The sequence below is a fragment of the Scyliorhinus canicula genome, chromosome 15 (genome assembly GCF_902713615.1).
Source record: "Scyliorhinus canicula chromosome 15, sScyCan1.1, whole genome shotgun sequence".
Lineage (NCBI taxonomy): Eukaryota > Metazoa > Chordata > Chondrichthyes > Carcharhiniformes > Scyliorhinidae > Scyliorhinus > Scyliorhinus canicula.
This window is the reverse complement of record NC_052160.1, coordinates 29,162,113-29,182,032: the sequence shown is the minus strand read 5'-3', so window position 1 is coordinate 29,182,032 and position 19,920 is coordinate 29,162,113. Positions and strand designations below refer to the sequence as shown.

Below are 19,920 nucleotides of genomic sequence, written 5' to 3'. Positions count from 1 at the left end.
CACCAGATATTGTTCAACATCCTCCAGGAGCTGAGGTAAAGAAGCAGAAAATGAAAGAAGAGGAGGGAATTTCTGCCAGTAATTGGGCCAAGTCAGGCCTGGGGAAGCCATCATTCAGCCTCTCACCAGGCCCAACCTGGCTGCTGTCTGTGTCCACATTGAGCCACCCCCAGGGAACTGGAGTACACTTCCAGTGATACTGTATTCAGCTGCCAGTAAGCTATCTTGAGCAAGGTGAAAGCTGTGACAGTGTGGGGCAATCAAGAGCAACCAAAGGACTCTGAGGCAGTAACCAGGGGCTGGTTTAGCTCACCAGGCTAAATCGCTGGCTTTTAAAGCAGACCAAGCAGGCCAGCAGCACGGTTCGATTCCCGTACCAGCCTCCCCGGACAGGCGCCGGAATGTGGCGACTAGGGGCTTTTCACAGTAACTTCATTGAAGCCTACTCGTGACAATAAGCGATTTTCATTTTTCATTTTCATTTTCACTACCCTGAAGCACGGGCGAAAAGAGGACCCGAAGGCAGTCAGTAGAACCTCGATGAGCACATGGAAAGAAAATCCGGAGGCAGTAGCCACTTCTTAAAAAAGCTATCCAATTAAGTTTATGGCTCCAAGTGGATCATGACCATGGAAGTAGATCTGCAATCTCCCTCATTGAACACGAACAGATGCTGGAGTGTGCCGACTAGGGGATTTTCACATTAACATCATTGCAGTGTTGATGTAAGCCTACTTGTGACACTAATGAAGATTCTTATTATGTGGAGCTGCTGGATATTTCCAGGCTGTAGTCAGGAGGCAGAGACAGGGGTATGTGGAGCTGCTGAGTATTTCCAGTCAGGAGGCAGAGACAGGGGTAAGTGGAGCTGCTGAGTATTTCCAGTCAGGAGGCAGAGACAGGGGTAAGTGGAGCTGCTGAGTATTTCCGACATTTTCTGATTTTATTTGAAACTCGCTTTCTCCGGAAGTATGTCATTTACGTCATCGGGGGCGGGGTTATCAATCGTTGACGCGGAGCTATTTCCGGTGGTGACTGCGTGAGAACAGGTGAGGGATCTGCTTGGAATCAGGAAACCTCCTGATTTTCAAAGAGGGGCTCTTTGTGGAAGGAGAGGGGAGAACGGTAGGAAAGGGAGTGGGGGAGAAGAAGAGGGGGAAGGGGGAGAAGAAGAGGGGGAAGGGAACAGAGAAGGAGAGGGGAAGGGAACAGAGAAGGGAGTTTGGTGGGAAAGCGAGGGGTTGGGGGAAGGGTAGAGATGGGGAAGGTGGATAGATGGAGGAAAGGATGGGAGACGACTGAGCGAGCAAGACATTGAGACAAATGTGAGGGGAGGGAAAGTGTGGGAAGTATAAAGCCATTTAAAACTTTGGCGGGATTGTAATATCCCGCCAGGCAAGACAGGCTGTAAAACCCAGGCCAATAAGAAGGATGAAGCATCCATAGCCAACTGGCAATTAAGGATAATTTATTTCATGGTACCAGCACTGACGGGCCTGCTTTCAAGTCCCAAGTTTTTACTCAAAATCCACCAGCTGGCATTTGAACTGGTGTCCCCTTGGTATTAGCCAGACCCTCTGGATTACTAGTCCAACATTATCACTATGCCACTGTCTCACCACTAAGAGAAAAGGGGGAGATTGTTTTCTGCTTGTGAGGGAATCTAGAACTAGTTTCAGAATAAAGGGCACCCATTTAAGATGGAGATGAGGAACTTCATCTCTCAGGGTTGTCAAATACATAGAAACATACATAGAAAATGTCCCAATATCCCTTTAGGCCCAAGTGCATTATCTTAATTTCTTCTAGAAATCACACATTTTTGCCTCAACTATCTGGTAGTGAATTCCACAGCTTCACCACTCTGGGTGAAGAAATTTCTCCTCTCCTCAGTTCTAAAAGGTTTACCCCTTATCCTCAAACTATGACCCCTAGTTCTGGACTCTCCCACCATCCAGATCATTCTTTCTGAGTCGACCCTGTCAATCCTGTCAGAATATTATAAGTTACTACGATATCCCCTCTCCCTCTTCTAAACTCCAATGAACTCACTAATGCCTGAGACAATCACAGTAAAACGTTCCTGTACTCCAATCTTCTCACTATGAAAGCCAATATATCATTTGCCAGGTAGAGTAGAGTAGGAGGGAAAATATGGCGGGTAGTACCGGTGGGAGGGGAGCGGGCTTGTGCAATATGTTACAATGGAAGTATTGAAAGTACGTGGATGTTTGCACATTTTTGCCTTTTTTGCTTCCTTTCTGATGTCTGTAACTGTTTATAAAGCCAAAAACGACCTCAATAAAATTGTTTATTAAAAAATATATATATATACATATATCATTTGCCTTCTTTACTGCCTGCTGTACCTGTGCGCTTACTTTCAGCGACTGACGCACAAGGACACCAAAGTCTCGCTGAGTATCCACCTCTCTCAATTTACACCCATTGAAATAATGTCTTCCTATTTTTAGCTACCAAGGTGGATAATCATTTATCCACATTATACTGCATCTGCCATGCATATGCCCACTCACTCAGCCTGTCCAAATCCCGCTGAAGCATCTCTGCATTCTCTTCACAGCTCACCCTCCCACCCACCTTTGTATCATCTGAAAATTTGGAGATAATACATTTAGTTTCCTCATCCAAATCATTAATATATAATGTGAACAGTTGGGGTCCTAGCACCGATCCCTGCGATACCCCATTAGTCACTGCCTGGCAATCAGAAAAGACCCATTTATTCCAACTCTTTGCTTCCTGTCTGCTAACCAGCTTTCTATTCATCTCAAGCCGCCACCTGCAATCCCATGCGCTATAATTTTACATAGTAATCTTCTATGCGAGACCTTGTCAAAAGTCTTAAAGTCTAAATAAACCATATCCACAGGTTCTCCCTGGTCACTCTACCAGTTATATCTTCAAAGAATTACAGTAGCTTTGTTAAGCATGATTTCCCTTTCATAAATCCATGCTGACTTTGTCTGATTATACCTCTGCTTTCCAAATGCTGCGTTATAAAATCCTTGATAGCAACTCTAGCAACTTTCCTATCACCGATGTTCTCTGTTTTCTCTCTAGCTCCCTTTTTGAATAGCGGGCTTACATTAGCTACCCTCCGGCGGCACGACGGCGCAGTGATAGCACTGCTGCCTCATGGTGCCGAGATTCTTGGGTTTGATCACGGTCCTTGGTCACTGTCCATGTGGAGTTCGCACATTCTCCTTGTGTCTGCTTGGGCCTCACCCCCATAACCCAAAGATGTGCAGGGTAGGTGGATTGGCCACGCTAAATTGCCCCTTAATTGGAAACAGTTTTTAAAAATGAGCTACCCTCCAATCTGTAGGAACCATCCAGAGTCCAAAGAATTTTGGAAAATGACCACAAATGGATCTACTATTTCTAGGGCCATTTCCTTATGTACTGTGGGATGAAGATTATCAGGCCTTGGAGATTTAGCTGCCTTCACTCCCCCATTCTGACTATATGGGGCCTACGTTCGTTTTTGTCAATCATTTACTCTTTACATACCTATAGAAACCCAGTTTTTATGTTCCCCGCTAGCTTACTTTCATGTTGTATTTTCTCCTTCTTAATCAATCCCTTGGCTGCCTTTGCTGAATTTTTAAAAATATAAATGTTTTTGATTGGATTTTGTACAAGTTATAGATCCAGGTATGCCTTGCAAAGGAAAACACATAGGCTGTAGGAAATATAACCAGATGGGAGGGGTCTTTCCTCCCCTCTCTTTTATTCTCCTCTTTTTACAGATCATCTGACTAGGGTGGAGGGGGCACCTGAGTGGTACCTCCTAATGCTTTACATTCTTTTGTGCAATTGCTTCGGCATCGGCCATTGCTCGATTCCCCTTCCGTTTTACTTCGCATTTTCTCGATGTGCTCTGGTTGCTGCCACTGTTGTCTTCCCCTGTGTTCTTCCCACGTTTTTGTTTTTTGTTCTCTTATCTGTTCCCCTTTCTGGTTCCCCTTTTTTGTTCTACCCCCTTCTTCACTGCTGCCCCCCATTCTTTCTTGCTTAATTTTGAGACCTCACCTTGCTTCCCCCTAGGTCCTCCCTCGCTTTCCTCTTTCTGTCTTGTCCTGGCTATTTCTCCCTGGCTGCTAGCTACTTATTTATTTCTGTCCCAGAACAGTCGGGTGAATGGCTCCCATGTTTTGTGGAAGCCCTATTCCGACTCTGATGGCAAATTTGATTTTCTCTATTTGGAGAAATTCCAATAGGTCAGACAGCCAGTCTGAAGCTTTAGGGGGTGACCTCCAACCGAACAGGATTCTACGGCAGACGATCAGCGAGGCAAAGGCAAGGACGTCAGCCCTCCTCCCTACAAAGATCTTACTGGTCTGAAACCTAAGAACCACCGCTTTCCGGCATGGCTCCACCTTCATCCCCACCAACTTGGGCATTGCCTCGAAGAAGACTGTCCAGTACCCAGCAAGTCTGGGGCAGGACCAGAACATGTGGCTCTGGTTGGCCAGGTCTCCTTGGCACCGTTCTAGCATCCACCTCCGGAAAGATCCTGCTCATTCGGGTTCTGGTCAAGTGGGCTCTATGTACCACTTTTAGCTGCGTTAGGTTGAGCCTCGTGCATGTGGAGGTAGAGTTGACCCTGTGAAGTACTTTGCTCCAGAATTCCCACCCTATTTCGAACCCCTGTTTTCCTTCCATTTCGTCCTTGTGTCCAGTTCGGTGTCGGCTCTCTAGCAGTTGTTCGTCTATGTCACTCCCGTTCCCTCTGCCTAGGATGTCTGCGTCCAGTAGCTCTTCTAATAGTGTCTGTTGTGGTGGTCACGGGCATGTCCTCGGATTCTGCCGTAGGAAGTTTTTAAGCTGCAGGTATGAGTTTGTTGCCTTTAGCTAGTTGGAATCTCTGCGTCAATTCGTCCAGTGTTGTGACCCTACCGTCAGTGCATAGGTCGCCTTTGCTGAATTGTAAACTGTTCCCAATCCTCAGGTCCGTGGCTTTTTCCCCCCAATTTGTCTACTTCTTTGAATCTAGTACTATCTCTAATTTCCCTTGTAAGCCATGGTTTGGCCACAGTTCCCTTTCTACTCTTGTGCCAAATAGGAATAAACAACTTAAAAAATATATATTTGGAGTACCCAATTCATTTTTTCCAATTAAGGGGCAATTTAGCGTGGCCAATCCACCTACCCTGCACATCATTGGGTTGTGGGGCGAAACACACGCAAACACGGGGAGAATGTACAAACTCTACACGGACTGACCTAGGCCCAGGATCGAACCTAGGACCTCAGCGCCATGAGAAATAAACAACTTTTGGAGTTCACTATTCATTCCTTTAAAGTCTGCCTTTGTCCATCCACTGTCCTTCCTTTCAGTCATGTTTCCCAGTCCATCATAGCCAACTCATTCCTCATACCTTCATAGTTACCTATGGAATTTTCTACCCCTTTGGAATTCTTGAATTTCTTTGGAATTTTCTACCCCTGCGAGCTGTGACGGTTGGGTCATTAAATATGTTCCTGTCTGAGATGGACACTGTTTATCAACTATAACGGAGTCAAGAGTTATGAAGAAGGCAGAAAAGTGGAATTGAAATTATTAAATGGTGAAGCTGACTAGAGTGACTGCATGCCTACTTCTATTATTTTATATTCTTCTGGTTTAATCTCAAGCACATACACACACTCAATTCGAGCCATGTCGATATACAGGTGAGCAGGGCACTGGCTTGCAGTCCAAAGCTCCTGATCACACAACTGCGTATTGAAGAGGCAGCCACCCCATGTCTTAAAATTCTCAAACAAAACGCTGCCTTCAGGAGGATGTCCGTATGAGTGTAATGACATGATTTAGTGATCTGAAACTAATATTGCGTGCCAACAAATACAGTCACATCAAGAACTTGCTGGGTTGTGCACTTGCTATTACGCCACATCCTCCTGAGCAGAAACAACAAGAATAAAATGCTACACTGACTCATTCACCCTTGACCAACAGCTTAGTGGCAGCACTAAGTTAACAGGTGCACTAACAGCACAGAGATGGCGGAATTAAACCCGGAGTCTTTTCTTTTCCTACAGGTGCCCAAGCTGACTGCTGGTCTGGGGAGGTGCCCAGGCTGACCACTGATTTGATAAAGTGCCAACGGTTTGCTAGATGGAGGAGGTGAGTGATATATTGCGAATGACCATTATTGATGTCTCTCTCTACCCGTCTGGCATTATTGCATGTTAATTGATTACTGCTCTTCCCAAGCTGGCTTTTTCCCCAGTTGGGGTGGCTTCTGGAGGGAAAGGTCCCAGAACGGAGAGTAGAAACCAGTGCAATCGCAATAAAACTAATGTGAATCAGTGGACGTTTCCTGTTTCCTAATGGATGAATGGATATTCACTGGTCTAATAACCATTACTGAGACTAGCTTTCAATCCCAGATTTCATGAATTGAATTTAAATTCCATCAGGTGCCACGTTCCAGGACATTAGTCTATAATCTCTGGATCACTAAAATAAAAGCAAAATACTGCAGATTCTGGAAATTTGAAATCAAAACAGAAAATGCTGCAGGTCTGGCAGCATCTGTGGAGCAAATTTTTAGAGTACCCAATTAATTTTTTCCAATTAAGGGGCAATTTAGCGTCGTCGATCCACCTACCCTGCATATCTTTGGGTTGTGGGGGCGAAACTCCCGCAAACACAGGGAAAATGTGCAAACTCCACACGGAGTGACCCAGAGCCGGGATTGAGACCTCGGCGCCGTGAGCCAGTAGTGCTAACCCCAGCGCCACAATGCTGCCCCTGCGAGAAACAGAGTTAATGTTTCAAGTCCGTCTGACTCTTCATGGCTGAAGAGAAGTAGAAATGTAATGGGTTTTATACTGTTGAAGCAAGGGGGTGCAGCATAATAGAATGTCAGGAGTAGTACAGGAGAGAAGTGACAAAGAGTCAGTGGGCCTACCCGTACAGTTCCTGTTGGTGGATTTTGGAAAGGAAGCAGAAGCGGACTCCGTGGAATTGGGGGACTGTGAAGTTGGAAGCTGTGGAGGGAAGATCTTCCTTCCCTGACCTTCTATTTTGGTCACCTGCTCCAGCCCCTCTTCAACAGTATAAAACCCATCATATTTCTACTTCTCTTTAACTGTCCAATGGACTGGTTTCTATTTTCCACAGATGCTGCCAGACCTGCTGTGTGTTTCCTTTTAATATCTGGGCTACTAGTCCAGTGACATTACCACAACACTACTGTCTCCCCATGTGATGTCACTCTGAATTTACACATTCACTACTCAATACTGACCACCTATGAAGAACTGGACAGTGCAGCGGGTTAGACATTTCATCCATATCTAGCCCAGTCTGATGGGAGGAAATCTCCCGAGCTGTAATGATCCTTTGTGAAATGGGTTTGTGCAGTCAAATGTCTATTGCATGAGACTAGCTCTCTTGCCAGCTGTTCCATGGGCACCATTAAGCTGTTCTCAAGTTGGAGTGAGGAACTTGAGGTAAACAGTCTCTCCTCCCGGCTCCATTCTACTTGTTGCCCACAGGTTGGTGTGATAAAGCTTTCTTTCTGTTGCAGGCCCTCAACAGGACCATCCAGGAAGAACTGGATTGGGATGTCCAGCAGATGCACACTGGTGTCCTTCAGCTTAAATTGTCACCAGAACAAGGTAAGCAATCAGGAGCGTGGAGCCTGTCCCACAGCCCAGTGCTAATGGGTGGTAAGAGGGCCTGGGTCACATATTTCAGTAACAGGACCTGTTTATGAGGTGTGTCACTGATTAAACCCCCCCCCCCCCCCCCCCCCCCCCCCCCCCACCCCCCCCCCCCCCCCCCCCCGTCCCCCTTGCACACTTTATTTTCTCTTACCTGTCCCCCTCGTGGGCTCTCTGTTCTCTCTCTCTCTCTCTCTCCCTCTCCCCCCCCGTCTCCCTCGCACACGCTGGTTTCTATTTCCCCCTCCCCCATCTGCCTCTTGGGCACATTCCCCCCTCTCTCTGTCTCGGTGTTGTGAATAAAGTTGTTTGTTCTTGAAAAACAAAGTCTTGCAGGTGTCAGAAGAAACAGTAACAGCCCGTAGGCCCATCAAGCCTGCACTGCCATTCAATTACTTCATGGTTGATCTGATATTGGCTGTAACACAACTTTTTCTGCCCCCCCCCCCCCCAATAACCCTTGACTCCCTTGTCAATCAAAATTCTGTTTAACTCAACTTTGAATATATTTAATGATGTAGCCTTCCATGCTCTCTGTGGAACAGAATTCCAAACACCTACTCTTCCTTTTAAAAAAATACTGAAGGGAATTGAAAAGCTCATTGAGAGAATGGGGAATGTTCAAGCTGCTGGATGGTCTAAATGCAGGGCGGATTTGAAGAAATCAGGAACTCGGAAAATAATTCCACAATAAATGCATTAGACAAATTGAGTAATTTACCAGAAAATTATATTTGGAGACGGTTGAAAATCAAAGCAGAATAAATGTGGCACCATTTCTGGGACGAATTGGTAGTTTCCTTTTTAAAATGTCTTGTCACTAAATGACCAGTTGTTTTTATTGCACCAGCTCTGAACCACACCCCAGCAGCAACTCCGCAAGCCAGTTCCACTGACTGTGGGCACATAGCACATGAGGAATGCTCCAGAAGACTCGACCAGCCACAGAGTGGCTTCCAGTTCAGTTTCGCTGTGCCTAAGGGAGTGAGTGATGATCCCACAGAAATACACCCAGCTTATGGCCGCCTGAATTTTGAGACTGCCGACACCAGGAGACAGTCACAAGCTGGGAGTTGTGATGCTGTGAATGAAGATTCTGATCAGGTTGTAGAAGAGGAGAAGCTGATAATCTTTACAAAGACTAAAAGCCAAGACTCCGAATTCAAGTTTAATTTTGCAATCCCTGAGGCCGATGCTGAACTGCAACTGGGAGAGTGTACAAGACAACCTGTGCCTGCAGTTCAGAACATAGAGGCAAAGGCAGATCCCATGCTGCCAAGCCATCAAAAGGCCAAACAGCTCGTGGCTTCCAGACCCTCACAGAAAAATAAAAATAAAGCGCGGAGCAGTAAACTCACAGCTGAACCCATGAAAGGTGGAGAGAGGCAGAGCGGTGAGAGTGATGGAAGAGAGAGGAACTCCACAGCTCACAGAGAAGGACAGTGCTTGGTAAGGACACACAGGCTACTCCCTGGGGGACCTGTGACTCCTGGCTTGTTATGGGGAGGGAGGCAAATTTTGATTTCTAGATTGAAATCATGTATTGAACAACCAGATCAGAGAGTTAGTTAAGCATGGTCTCAGCTTTCTGTTTTATAGATCAGAATCCCTCACAGCATAAAACAGCTCCTGCTCAGCAGGCAATCTCATTTTGATCTGAGAAATAGAAGTATAATAAGGGACGCTTCTTGATTACAGATGGATTGATGGGACAGTGTAGAGAGAGCTTTATTTGCCTGCTCTGCCATTTGATAAGTTCACGGCTGATCTGATTCTCATCGTGGCATAACTACTTTCCTGCCCCCCTCCCTGTAACCCTGGACTTCCCTGTAGTTCAAACATCTCGAACTCTCAGCCTTGAATATATTCAATGATCCAGCCTCCTCTGTTCTCTGTGGAAGAGAATTCCAGAGACAAATTATTCTCTGAAAGATGAAACCTACGTGTCACTGAAAGTAGCAACGCAGGTGGAGAAGGCATACGGCATGCTTGCCTTCATCGGCCGGGGCATTTGAGTTTAAAAATTGGCAAGTTGTGTTGCAGCTGTATAGAACCTTAGATAGGCCGCACTTGGAATATAGTGTTCAATTCGGGTCGCCACACTACCAGGAGGATGTGGAGGCTTTGGAGAGGGTGCAGAAAATACAGATTTACCTAGTCTCTGATCTACTCTTGTAGCCACAGTATTTATATAGCTGGTTAAGCTCATTTTCTGCTTAGTGGTAACCCCAGAATGTTGATTGTGGGAGATTCAGCCATATTAATGCCATCGAATGTCAAGGGAAGATGGTTATATTCTCTCTCCTTATTAATGGTCATTACGTGGCACTTATGTGACGTGAACGTTACTTGCCACTAATCAGCCCAAGTCCGAGGAGTTCTGAATGGTACTGCGCATCATATACAATCATTAGTAAACATCCCCACAATGGCGCCGTGGTTAGCACTGCTGCCTCATGGCACCGTGAACCCGGGTCCAATCTCGGCCCCGGGTCACTGTCCGTGTGGAGTTTGCACATTTTCCCCATATCTGCGTGGGTCTCACCCCACAACCCAAAAAGATGTGCCGGTTAGGTAGATTGGCTACGCTAAATTGCCCCTTAATCGGAAAAAAAGAATTGGGTACCCTTTATTTTTTTTAATTAAAAGAAAACATCCCCACTTCTAACCTTTATGGAGGGTGGTCATTGAAGCAGCTGAAGATGGTTGGGCCTAGGATACTACCCTGAGGAGCTCCTGCAGCAATGTCCTGGGACTGAGATGATTGACATCCAACAATGAGGCATGATCCCAGCCAGTGGAGAGATTGTCTCCCCCCCCCCCCCCCCCCCCCCCCCCCCCCCAACTCCCATTAGCTTCACTTTTGCTGGGGCTCCTTGATGCCTCACTTGGTTAAATGCCACCTTGACGTCAAGAGGAGTTGCTCTCGCCTCTTAACGTCAGCTCCTTTGACCATGTTTGGACCAAGGCTGTAATGAGTTCAGGAACCAAGTGGCCTGGCAGAACCCAAACTGAGCATCTGTGAGCAGGTTATTGTTGTGTAAGTACCATTTGATGGCACAGTTGATGACTTCCATCACTTGGATCATCGAGAGTAGACTGATGGTGTGGTAATTGGCCATATTGGATTTGTCCTTTTTGTGGGCAGGATTACCTGGGCAAGGCAATTTTCCACATTTTGTGGTAAATGTAGACGGGAGCGGCTTGGTTAGGTGTGCAGCTAGTTTTAAAGCACAAGTCTTTAATTCCATTGCTGGGATGTTGCCAGAGCTCAGAGCCTTTGCTGTATCCAGTGTTTTCAGCCGTTTCTTTACTCTGGATCCGCCTCATGCTAGAGATGGACTCAGAGCCAGTCTGGATAAAGGGGCATTTTAATGTCTCTCGCAGCCTTTGGCACACACTGACTTTGCTCCATTGTGGGTTAAAGCATTTGTTTTCATGGTGACGTCCATGCTTATTGGAGCATTCCTTGTTTGACTGTCTCAACCTGATCTCAATGTGTTGCTGTAACTTCTTGATATTTTCTCTTCCAGTCTTCAGAAGAGCAACTGCGGAGGGAAGTGGGCTGGTGTATTGAGCAGCTGGAACTTGGGCTGCGCACTCAGAAAGCCAAACAGAAACAAGGTATGTTCAAGGGGCTGCAGTACTCTGAATGCGATTGTGGTGTCAGTGGCCTTTTCCCATTTCTTTCCTCATCTGTAAACTGCCCTCTAAGGGGTGAGGTATCATTACTCAAACAGTACAGGCTGCTACTGTCATGCAGCAGGATAGATACTTTAAATCAATGATACAGCCTAGAAGAAGGCCATTTGGCCCATCGAGCTTGTGCTGAATTTCAAAGAGCAACCCCTCTCTTTCTTTATACCCCTTCATAGAACATAGAACAGTACAGCACAGAACAGGCCCTTCGGCCCTCAATGTTGTGCCGAGCCATGATCACCCCACTTAAACCCACGTAACCCACATACCCGTAACCCAACAATCCCCCCATTAACCTTACACTACGGGCAATTTAGCATGGCCAATCCACCTAACCCGCACATCTTTGGACTGTGGGAGGAAACCGGAGCACCCGGAGGAAACCCACGCACACACGGGGAGGACGTGCAGACTCCACACAGACAGTGACCCAGCCGGGAATCGAACCTGGGACCCTGGAGCTGTGAAGCATTGATGCTAACCACCATGCTACCGTGAGGCCCCCTTCAATTTCTTTTTTTTTTCATAGAGAATATTAGAATCACTACAGTGCAGAAGAAGGCTATTTGGCCCATCGAGTCTGCACTGACCCTCTGAAGGAGCACACTAGCTAGGCCCAATCCAATCCCCAGCAATTTAGCATTGCCAATCCACCTAATCTGCACATCTTTGGACTGTGGAAGGAAACCGGAGCACCCGGAGGAAACCCACTCAGACTCGGGGAGAACATGCAAACTCCAGACAGTCACCCAAGGTCAGAATTGAACCCGGGTAACAAGGGTTCCCCTTTGGGGAGAGATACACAGACACCTCTCCTGTTGGCCAGTAAAAGAACACAGCAGTTTCATGCAAGCATCCGTTAGCTTGGTCACTTCATTTCTTTCTACTCCTCTCATTCTCCAAAGCTGCAGCGCAGAGTGGAAATTAGACTAATGCGTTGTCAGCTAACAATCTGCTTCACAGGCCCCTTACTGTACTGGGTAGAATAGGCAATGGTGATGTGTAAGGGCAGAGAATGAATACTGAGATGCTTTTTGTATTACAGCTGATAGGGCTCTTAACGCACTGAGAACCCTTCGCAGTGAGAAAGCACCACTTGTGAAGAAGCGGCAGGTGATGAGGTCAATTTTTGGAGACTACAGGAAAAAGATGGAGGAGGAGTGGCAGAAACAGTTCAAATTCATGATTGCAGGTCAGAGGAGCTACCCTGGTACAGTCAAGGGATGTGGTCACATAGTTCCAGTGGGAAGGGTAAAGTGACAAGCTTTGTGCTGGGGTGGGTGCCAGTGGTTGAGTTTGAATGCATGTGTTGTATTTGTGAGACTGGCCGTGGGCAGTAAATTGTGATGATATTGACTGAGATTGAGTGACAGGGTTGTGGAAGAGTAGGCCATGGGCTGGATGTTGGGTTAATAGTAATTTGCTTTTCTCATTTCCAGCTACGAAATCTGCCAACATCAAACCAGTTGGATTGCAGACAAAGAGCAGAGTATTCCGAAAATCAATGAGCAAATTGACAAAGGACGATACTGATCCTGAGTCCATGAATTCGGAGAGGAGTACAATTCAATGTATGAGAGAGTGTGACCAAAGACAACTTTCAGTTTAATTTCTCCTGAATAATGGTACGGTAATTGGAGTGTTTGTGATGACAATCTCTGCGTTACAGACCTGGGCTAGGGAGCCTGCATCTGAGGATCCCTTTTGGAGATTTCCGCTCAAACCTCGTGCACAGAACTCTCCACACAAACGGACACACTTGTTTCCCCGGTGGCAGATGCTCCCGGGCTATAAATTTGAACTGGTCATTTGCCAGTTAAAGATTGATGTATTCGGACCGTGTTACTCTCCCAGTAAAGAAGCTTCGTTAAAATCTTTGGCGAATTGATTCTACCTCAGTTTCTGCCAAATCATTTACATGAGAGTTCGGAGATGTACTTGGGAGCTGGTCTTTCCACACTCTCCTTAAGCTCCGAATGCTGTCCAATCTAAGCTACTGTCACCATCGGATATATAGAGAGAATTAGTGAGGGTGGGAGCATGTGAAGAAGGCTGCTGCAGAATTCTGGTTTACTAATCACTGTGTCCTCATGCTGCCATGGCTATGGATTTCCATTTGTCCCATTATCAGCTACATTTTCACATTAGCAGTGTTAAGGACGGGTTTAACAGGCAGGAAAGTGATTTCTATGGCTCAATTTGGAACCTTGTTTTAACCTTGTACCTGTAATAAGGACACATAAGAATGTTGTCCCTGCAGTCCTTATTTTTCGGTTATTTTGAGTTGAATGTGTGTTCATTCCCATGGAAGTCAAGTAGCCTCTGCCTTTTTGTATTCATGTGCTTAAGTTGAATAAATGAACATTTTCTGCTCTCAAATTAATTCTGGTGCATTCACTGCACTCCCATGTTCTGCATGGCCCAAATCTGAGCAGCCAAAACGAAACCACTGCAGCCTTGTGGTCAGATGCTTATTACTGTTGGCCATCAAACATCTCCAGAATGGGTTAAATACACAATAAAGCTCCCACTGTACTGTTGCATTAAACGCACAGTGAAGCTCACTACATCAGAATGGGCAAACCTTTTGCCTGAGGGCTACTTCTGGATATGGAAGTTGTTTGGGATGGGGAAGTGTGGCCATAAAGACTCAAACAATTACAAAGATAAATTTTGGTACAAATAAACATGTACGTTTATTATGATTATACCATCCTAATGATATACAGTTAAGAAACCAAATTTTTGGCACCTTTTCTTGGCTTAATATGATCAATGACGCTGGCACCCCTCTTTACAAATGGTGCCAACGGTACTCTTTTCCCCTCTCCATAGATGCTGCCTAACCATGTGCCTCCAGCATTGTTTTTTTTTCAGATTTCCAGTATCTGGAATATTTCACTTTCGCCTTGCTCATATAAATGCTGCTTTACTGTGATCTCTCAAAAACACAAAATCCTAACCTAAACACTGCACTATTCACTTCCTTCAATATCCAAATCCCTTGTCCACCAGTAGAATTGTACATCATGTTTTTGCTGGCTTACAAATGTGCTACCGTCTGGTGGTTCTTGTCAATCATCCTAAAGCTAGCTGTATTCTCTGATTAGCAAAGCTTCTTTATTTACCCAGTCAATATCCTTCATGATTTTGAACACCTATTAAATCTATCCTTTGTTAGAGGTAAATAAAACCAGCTTTTCTCATCTCCCCACTGAACCCCCTTAATTGAAGTTCCACCTCCCTGGTATCATTACAAATATGGTTATCGACTTCCGGTGGCGGCAATGTGGAGCTAAGCCGCACGTTCGGCAGCTCCTGCTAAAAACAGACTTTGGGGCTCTTTTCAGGGCCCCCAACGGAACTTCGACGACGAATCCTGACGTGGGAAAGGGTCTGGAGTAGATCCCTAAGGTCCTATGGTCCGGACCAGAAGTGGGGTGAGAGGAAAAACAGTGGAAGCGCCCCTGGAAAAGCGGGGGAAGAGAAACAAAATGGCGGCCGGCGGAGCCCTCGAGGAGCTGAGGCAGTGGGCGCAGGAGCAGCAGGAGACTCTGCTGCGCTGCTTCCAGGAGCTTACGGTGGAGCTGCTGGAGTTGCTGAAGGCTACCACCAGAGAGGGCAGTGGGCGCAGGAGCAGCAGGAGACTCTGCTGCGCTGCTTCCAGGAGCTTAAGGTGGAGCTGCTGAAGGCTACCACCAGAGAGCTGATGGAGACTCAGACAGCCCAGGGGGCCGCGATCCGGGAGCTGCAGCAGCAGGCCTCCGAAAGGGAGAATGAGGCTTTGGCCGTCGCGGGGAAGGTGGAGATGCACGAGGTGCTCCATAAAAAGTGGCAGGAGCGGTTCGAGGAGCTGGACAACCGGTCGAGGCGGAAAAGTTTGCAGATCCTGGGCCTCACGGAGGGGCTGGAGGGGTCGGACCTGGCGGCCTATGTGGTCATTATGCTGAACTCGTTGATGGGAGCTGGGTCCTTCCAGGGGCCCCTGGAGTTGCAGGGGCCCACAGAATTCTGGCTAGGAGGCCCAAGCCGAACGAGCCGCTGCGGGCGGTGTTGGTGCGGTTTCACCAGTTCGTTGATCGTGAGTGTGTGCTCCGATGGGCCAAGAAGGAGCGGAGCAGCAAGTGGGAGAACACGGAGGTGCGGTTCTTCCAGGACTGGAGTGCGGAGGTGGCTAGGCGGAGGGCTGGGTTCAACCGGACGAAGGCGGTGCTCCACAGACGGAGTGTGAAGTTTGGCATGTTGCAGCCGGTGCGTCTGTGGGTCACCTACAAGGACCGGCACCATTATTTTGAGTCCCCGGAGGAGGCGTGGGCCTTTGTGCAGGCCGAGAAACTGGACTCAAACTGAGGGTCAAAGATGGGGGATTTTGTATGATAATGTAATTGTGTTTAATTTTTGCTCGGGGGGGGGGGGGGGGGGTTCTCTGTTTAATGCAAGATGTGTGTTGGCTTTAGGGTGGGTGGGGTAATGTCGTTATGTCTTTTTGTATGGGTCTGGTGGACGGGTTCGGGCAGGGAGGTAAACTGGGAGTGCGGGAAGCTGGTGGTGGGGACTGCCAATGGGAGTTGCCCTAGAGGAGGCGGGGTTGGGCAGGGCGAAAGTGCGGGCTTTTCTCTAGTTTCCCGCACTGTGGGATGATGGGGGCGGGGTTGGGGCTGAGAAGCGCAGGCCGTTGCTGGCTGTTATTTTCCCGCGCAAGAGTGGGGGGAGGGGGGGGTGAGGAGGGCCTGCTGATGGGCACGAAGGAGGAGGAGTAGTCCCACGTGGGGCGGGGTCGGAGATATGGCGGGAGTCGCCGGGGTCAGCGGAAGTTAGCTGGCTCACGGGAGTGCTATGGAGGGAGAGGCGCGGCTAGGAGGGGTCCTAGCCGGGGGGGGGGGTACCGAGTTGCTGCTGAAATGGCCAGGAAGGAGCTAGGGAGGGGGGAGGGGGGGGGGGAGTTGCCGCCGTGGCGAACAGGCCGAGCGGGGGACGCTGGCCAGTGGTGGGCAGGGGATGGGTTATGGCTAATCGGCAGAGGAGGGGGGCAGGGAGCCCTCTGATCCGGCTGATAACCTGGAATGTGAGGGTGCTGAATGGGCTGGTCAAACGGGCCCGGGTGTTTGCGCACTTGAAGGGGCTGAAGGCGGATGTGGCCATGCTCCAAGAGACACACCTGAAAGTGGCGGCGGACCAGGTTCGGCTGAGGAAGGGATGGGTGGGCCAAGTCTTTCATTCAGGGCTCGATGAGAAGAATCGGGGGGGTGGCGATCCTGGTGAGGGTGGATAGGAGATATGCGGAGGCTCCAGAGGAGGGATTGCCGGGGGAGAGGCGTAGCCTTCAGGCCAGGTTCGACCTATTGATTACCAGAAAGGCAGAAGCTCAGTGGAGGAAAGCACAGGGGGTGGTGCATGAATATGGGGAGAAGGCGAGCAGGATGCTGGCACACCAGCTCCGAAAGCGGGACGCAGCCAGGGAGATTGGGGGAGTGACGGATAGATTTGGGAAGGTGGTGCAGAGGGGGGTAGACGTTAATGGGGTCTTTAGGGACTTTTATGGGGAACTGTACCGGTCTGAACCCCCGGTGGAGGAGGGGGGGGAGGGGGAAATGGGGCGCTTCTTGGACAAGCTGCGGTTTCCGAGGGTGGAGGAGGGGCAGGTGGAGGGACTGGGGGCGCCGATTGAGCTGGAGGAGCTGGTTAAAGGGATAGGGAGCATGCAGTCGGGGAAGGCGCCGGGGCGGGATGGGTTCCCGGCCGAATTTTATAAAAGGTATGCGGACCTGTTGGGCCGGACCTTTAACGAGGCCGGGGGGGGGGGGGGGGGGGGGGGGGCTTTGCCCCCAACTATGTCACGGGCGCTGATTTCCTTGATCCTGAAGCGGGACAAGGACCCTCTGCAGTGTGGGTCATATAGGCCGATCTCGCTGCTAAACGTAGAATCCAAGCTGCTGGCAAAGATCTTAGCCACAAGAATAGAGGATTGTGTGCCGGGGGTCATTCACGAGGACCAGACGGGGTTTGTGAAGGGAAGGCAGTTGAATACTAACGTACGAAGGCTCCTCAACGTTATGATGCCGGCTGTGGAAGGGGAGGCGGAGATAGTGGTGGCATTAGATGTGGATAAGGCCTTTGATAGAGTTGAATGGGGGTATCTGTGCCTCTGGCCACGGCGTTGAGGGTGTCAGGGAACTGGAGGGGCCTGGTGCGGGGTGGGGAGGAGCATCGAGTTTCGCTTTATGCGGACGACCTGTTGCTGTATGTGGCGGACCCGGTGGGGGGGATGCCGGAGGTGAAGAGGATTCTCAGCGAATTTGGGGGCTTCTCTGGGTATAAGCTGAACCTGGGCAAGAGCGAGTTGTTCGTGGTGCACCCGAGGGATCAGGAGGAGGGGATTGGTAGGCTCCCACTGAAGCAGGCAGGGAAGAGCTTCAGGTACCTAGAAGTCTAGGTGGCTGGGAGCTGGGGGGGGCCCTACACAAGCTCAACCTCACAAGGTTGGTGGAGCAGATGGAGGAGGAGTTCAAAAGATGGGATATGTTACTGCTGTCACTGGCGGGGAGGGTGCAGTCCGTTAAGGTGACAGTGCTCCCGAGGTTTTTGTTTTTGTTCCAGTGCCTTCCAATCCTTATCCCGAAGGCCTTTTTTAGGAGAGTGAACATTATTATGGGATTTGTGTGGGCGCATGTGACTCTGAGGGTGAGAAGGGTGTTCTTGGAGTGGGGCAGGGATAGGGGGGCTGGCGCTGCCCAACCTCTGTGGGTACTATTGGGCTGCCAATGCAGCAATGGTGCGTAAGTGGGTAATGGACAGGGAAGGGGCAGCATGGAAGAGGATGGAGATGGCGTCCTGTGTTGGCACGAGCCTGGAGGCGCTGGTAACGGCGCCGTTGCCGCTCCCTCCAACGAGGTATACCATGGGTGGTGGCGGCTACCCTCAAAATCTGGGGGCAATGAAGACGACATAGGGGAGAAGTGGGGGGGCTCGATGGAGGCCCCAATACGGGGGAACCATCGGTTTGTTCCAGGGAGCATTGATGGCGGATTTCTGGGCTGGCACAGGGTAGGGGTTAGGAGGTTGAGGGACCTGTTTGTGGAGGGGAGGTTCGCGAGCTTGGGGGAGTTAGAGGGGAAGTTTGGGCTCCCCTCGGGGAACATGTTTCGGTACATGCAGGTTAGGGTGTTTGCCAGGCGGCAGGTGGAGGGGTTCCCCTTGTTGCCCCCACGTGGGGTACGGGACAGGGTGCTCTCGGGGGTGTGGGTTGGAGGAGGGAGGATTTCGGACATATACCGGGTAATGCAGGAGATAGACGAGGCCTCGGTGGAGGAACTGAAGGGTAAATGGGAAGAGGAGCTGGGTGAGGAGATTGAGGAGGGGACGTGGGCGGATGCCCTGGAGAGAGTGAATTCTTCCTCTTCCTGTGTGAGGCTTAGCCTCATACAGTTCAAGGTGCTGCATAGGGCCCACATGACTGGGACGAGGATGAGTAGGTTTTTCAGGGGCGAAGACAGGTGTGCTAGGTGCTCGGGGAGCCCAGAAAACCACGCCCATATGTTTTGGGCATGCCCAGCGTTGGGGGAGTTTTGGAAGGGGGTAGCAAGGACGGTGTCGAGGGTGGTGGGATCCAGCGTCAAGCCAGGCTGGGGACTCGCAATTTTTGGGGTTGCAGTGGAGCCGGGAGTGCAGGAGGCGAAAGAGGCCGGTGTCCTGGCCTTTGCGTCCCTAGTTGCCGGCGGAGGATTCTTCTTCAGTGGAAGGATGTGAGGCCCCCAAGCGTGGAAGCCTGGATCAATGATATGGCAGGGTTCATCAAACTGGAGAAGGTGAAATTTGCCCTGAAGGGATCAGTACAGGGATTCTTTAGGCGGTGGCAGCCTTTCCTGGACTTCCTGGCGGAACGGTAGGGAAATAGGCCGGCAGCAGCAGCAACCCGGGGTGGGGGGGGGGGGGGGGGGGTTGGTTCGGTGGGAGGGAGAATTGTGTACATGGGTTTGTGGGATGTGGCGGCTGTTATCGCTTCCTTTTTGTTGTTTGCTTTTTTTTTTGTTTTTGTAGTTGGGTGGGTGTTGTTCTTGGGTTTTTACCATGGTTGGTTTGTTAATATTGTTTTATTGTTTATATTTTGTGAAAATCTTAATAAAAATTATTTTTTAAAAAAACAAATATGGTTATAGGAATTCATAAAATAAAAAGTTGGCAGGACACACACTGATGGCAAGTTTTTAATATATTCTAGATATAATCCTGCTCCTGGGTGTAAGCACTCTTTGATGTATTACTATGCCAATGCACACTTGAAGATTACCAGGTTCAAATCCAGGACTGTCAGCACACATAACACAGACCTCAACAAGGATCAGCTCTTTCAATGAGGGAATAAGAATAAATGGGAAACAAAAACACGGGAGTTGAATTGACTTTTCCTATGGGTATTAAATAATTTGAAGTTCAGAAATTACTTTGAACATACTTGCAAAAGCCAAATGAAAATAAAAGCTACAATACTGTAATAGTAATGTAAATAGCCACTTACCTTGG

At 48.8% G+C, this 19,920-nt stretch overlaps 1 protein-coding gene across 2 annotated transcripts; it reads left to right on the top strand.

Annotated features, from left to right (window-relative positions):
- The first annotated feature begins 976 nt into the window (after nt 1-976).
- On the top strand, nt 977-13,779 carry c15h8orf33 (chromosome 15 C8orf33 homolog). Of its 2 annotated transcripts, none has more exons than XM_038820280.1 (7): nt 977-1,049; nt 6,070-6,154; nt 7,566-7,656; nt 8,552-9,150; nt 11,235-11,325; nt 12,446-12,592; nt 12,840-13,779. In XM_038820280.1, the coding sequence occupies exons 2-7, from the start codon at nt 6,146-6,148 to the stop codon at nt 13,007-13,009; spliced, it is 1,107 nt and encodes a 368-aa protein (XP_038676208.1). In that variant the 5' UTR covers nt 977-1,049; nt 6,070-6,145; the 3' UTR covers nt 13,010-13,779. The 2 variants fall into 2 exon arrangements, with proteins under 2 accessions (XP_038676208.1, XP_038676209.1); XM_038820281.1 differs by lacking the exon at nt 977-1,049 and adding an exon at nt 1,103-1,125.
- The last annotated feature ends 6,141 nt before the right edge of the window (nt 13,780-19,920 follow it).

What these genes read in the sequence shown, in the direction of transcription:
- c15h8orf33 (XM_038820280.1), top strand. An exon ending in TAAATTGTCACCAGAACAAG is followed by an intron (nt 7,657 to 8,551) that starts GTAAGCAATCAG and finishes TTATTGCACCAG; the next exon opens with CTCTGAACCACACCCCAGCA. An exon ending in ACAGAGAAGGACAGTGCTTG is followed by an intron (nt 9,151 to 11,234) that starts GTAAGGACACAC and finishes TTTCTCTTCCAG; the next exon opens with TCTTCAGAAGAGCAACTGCG.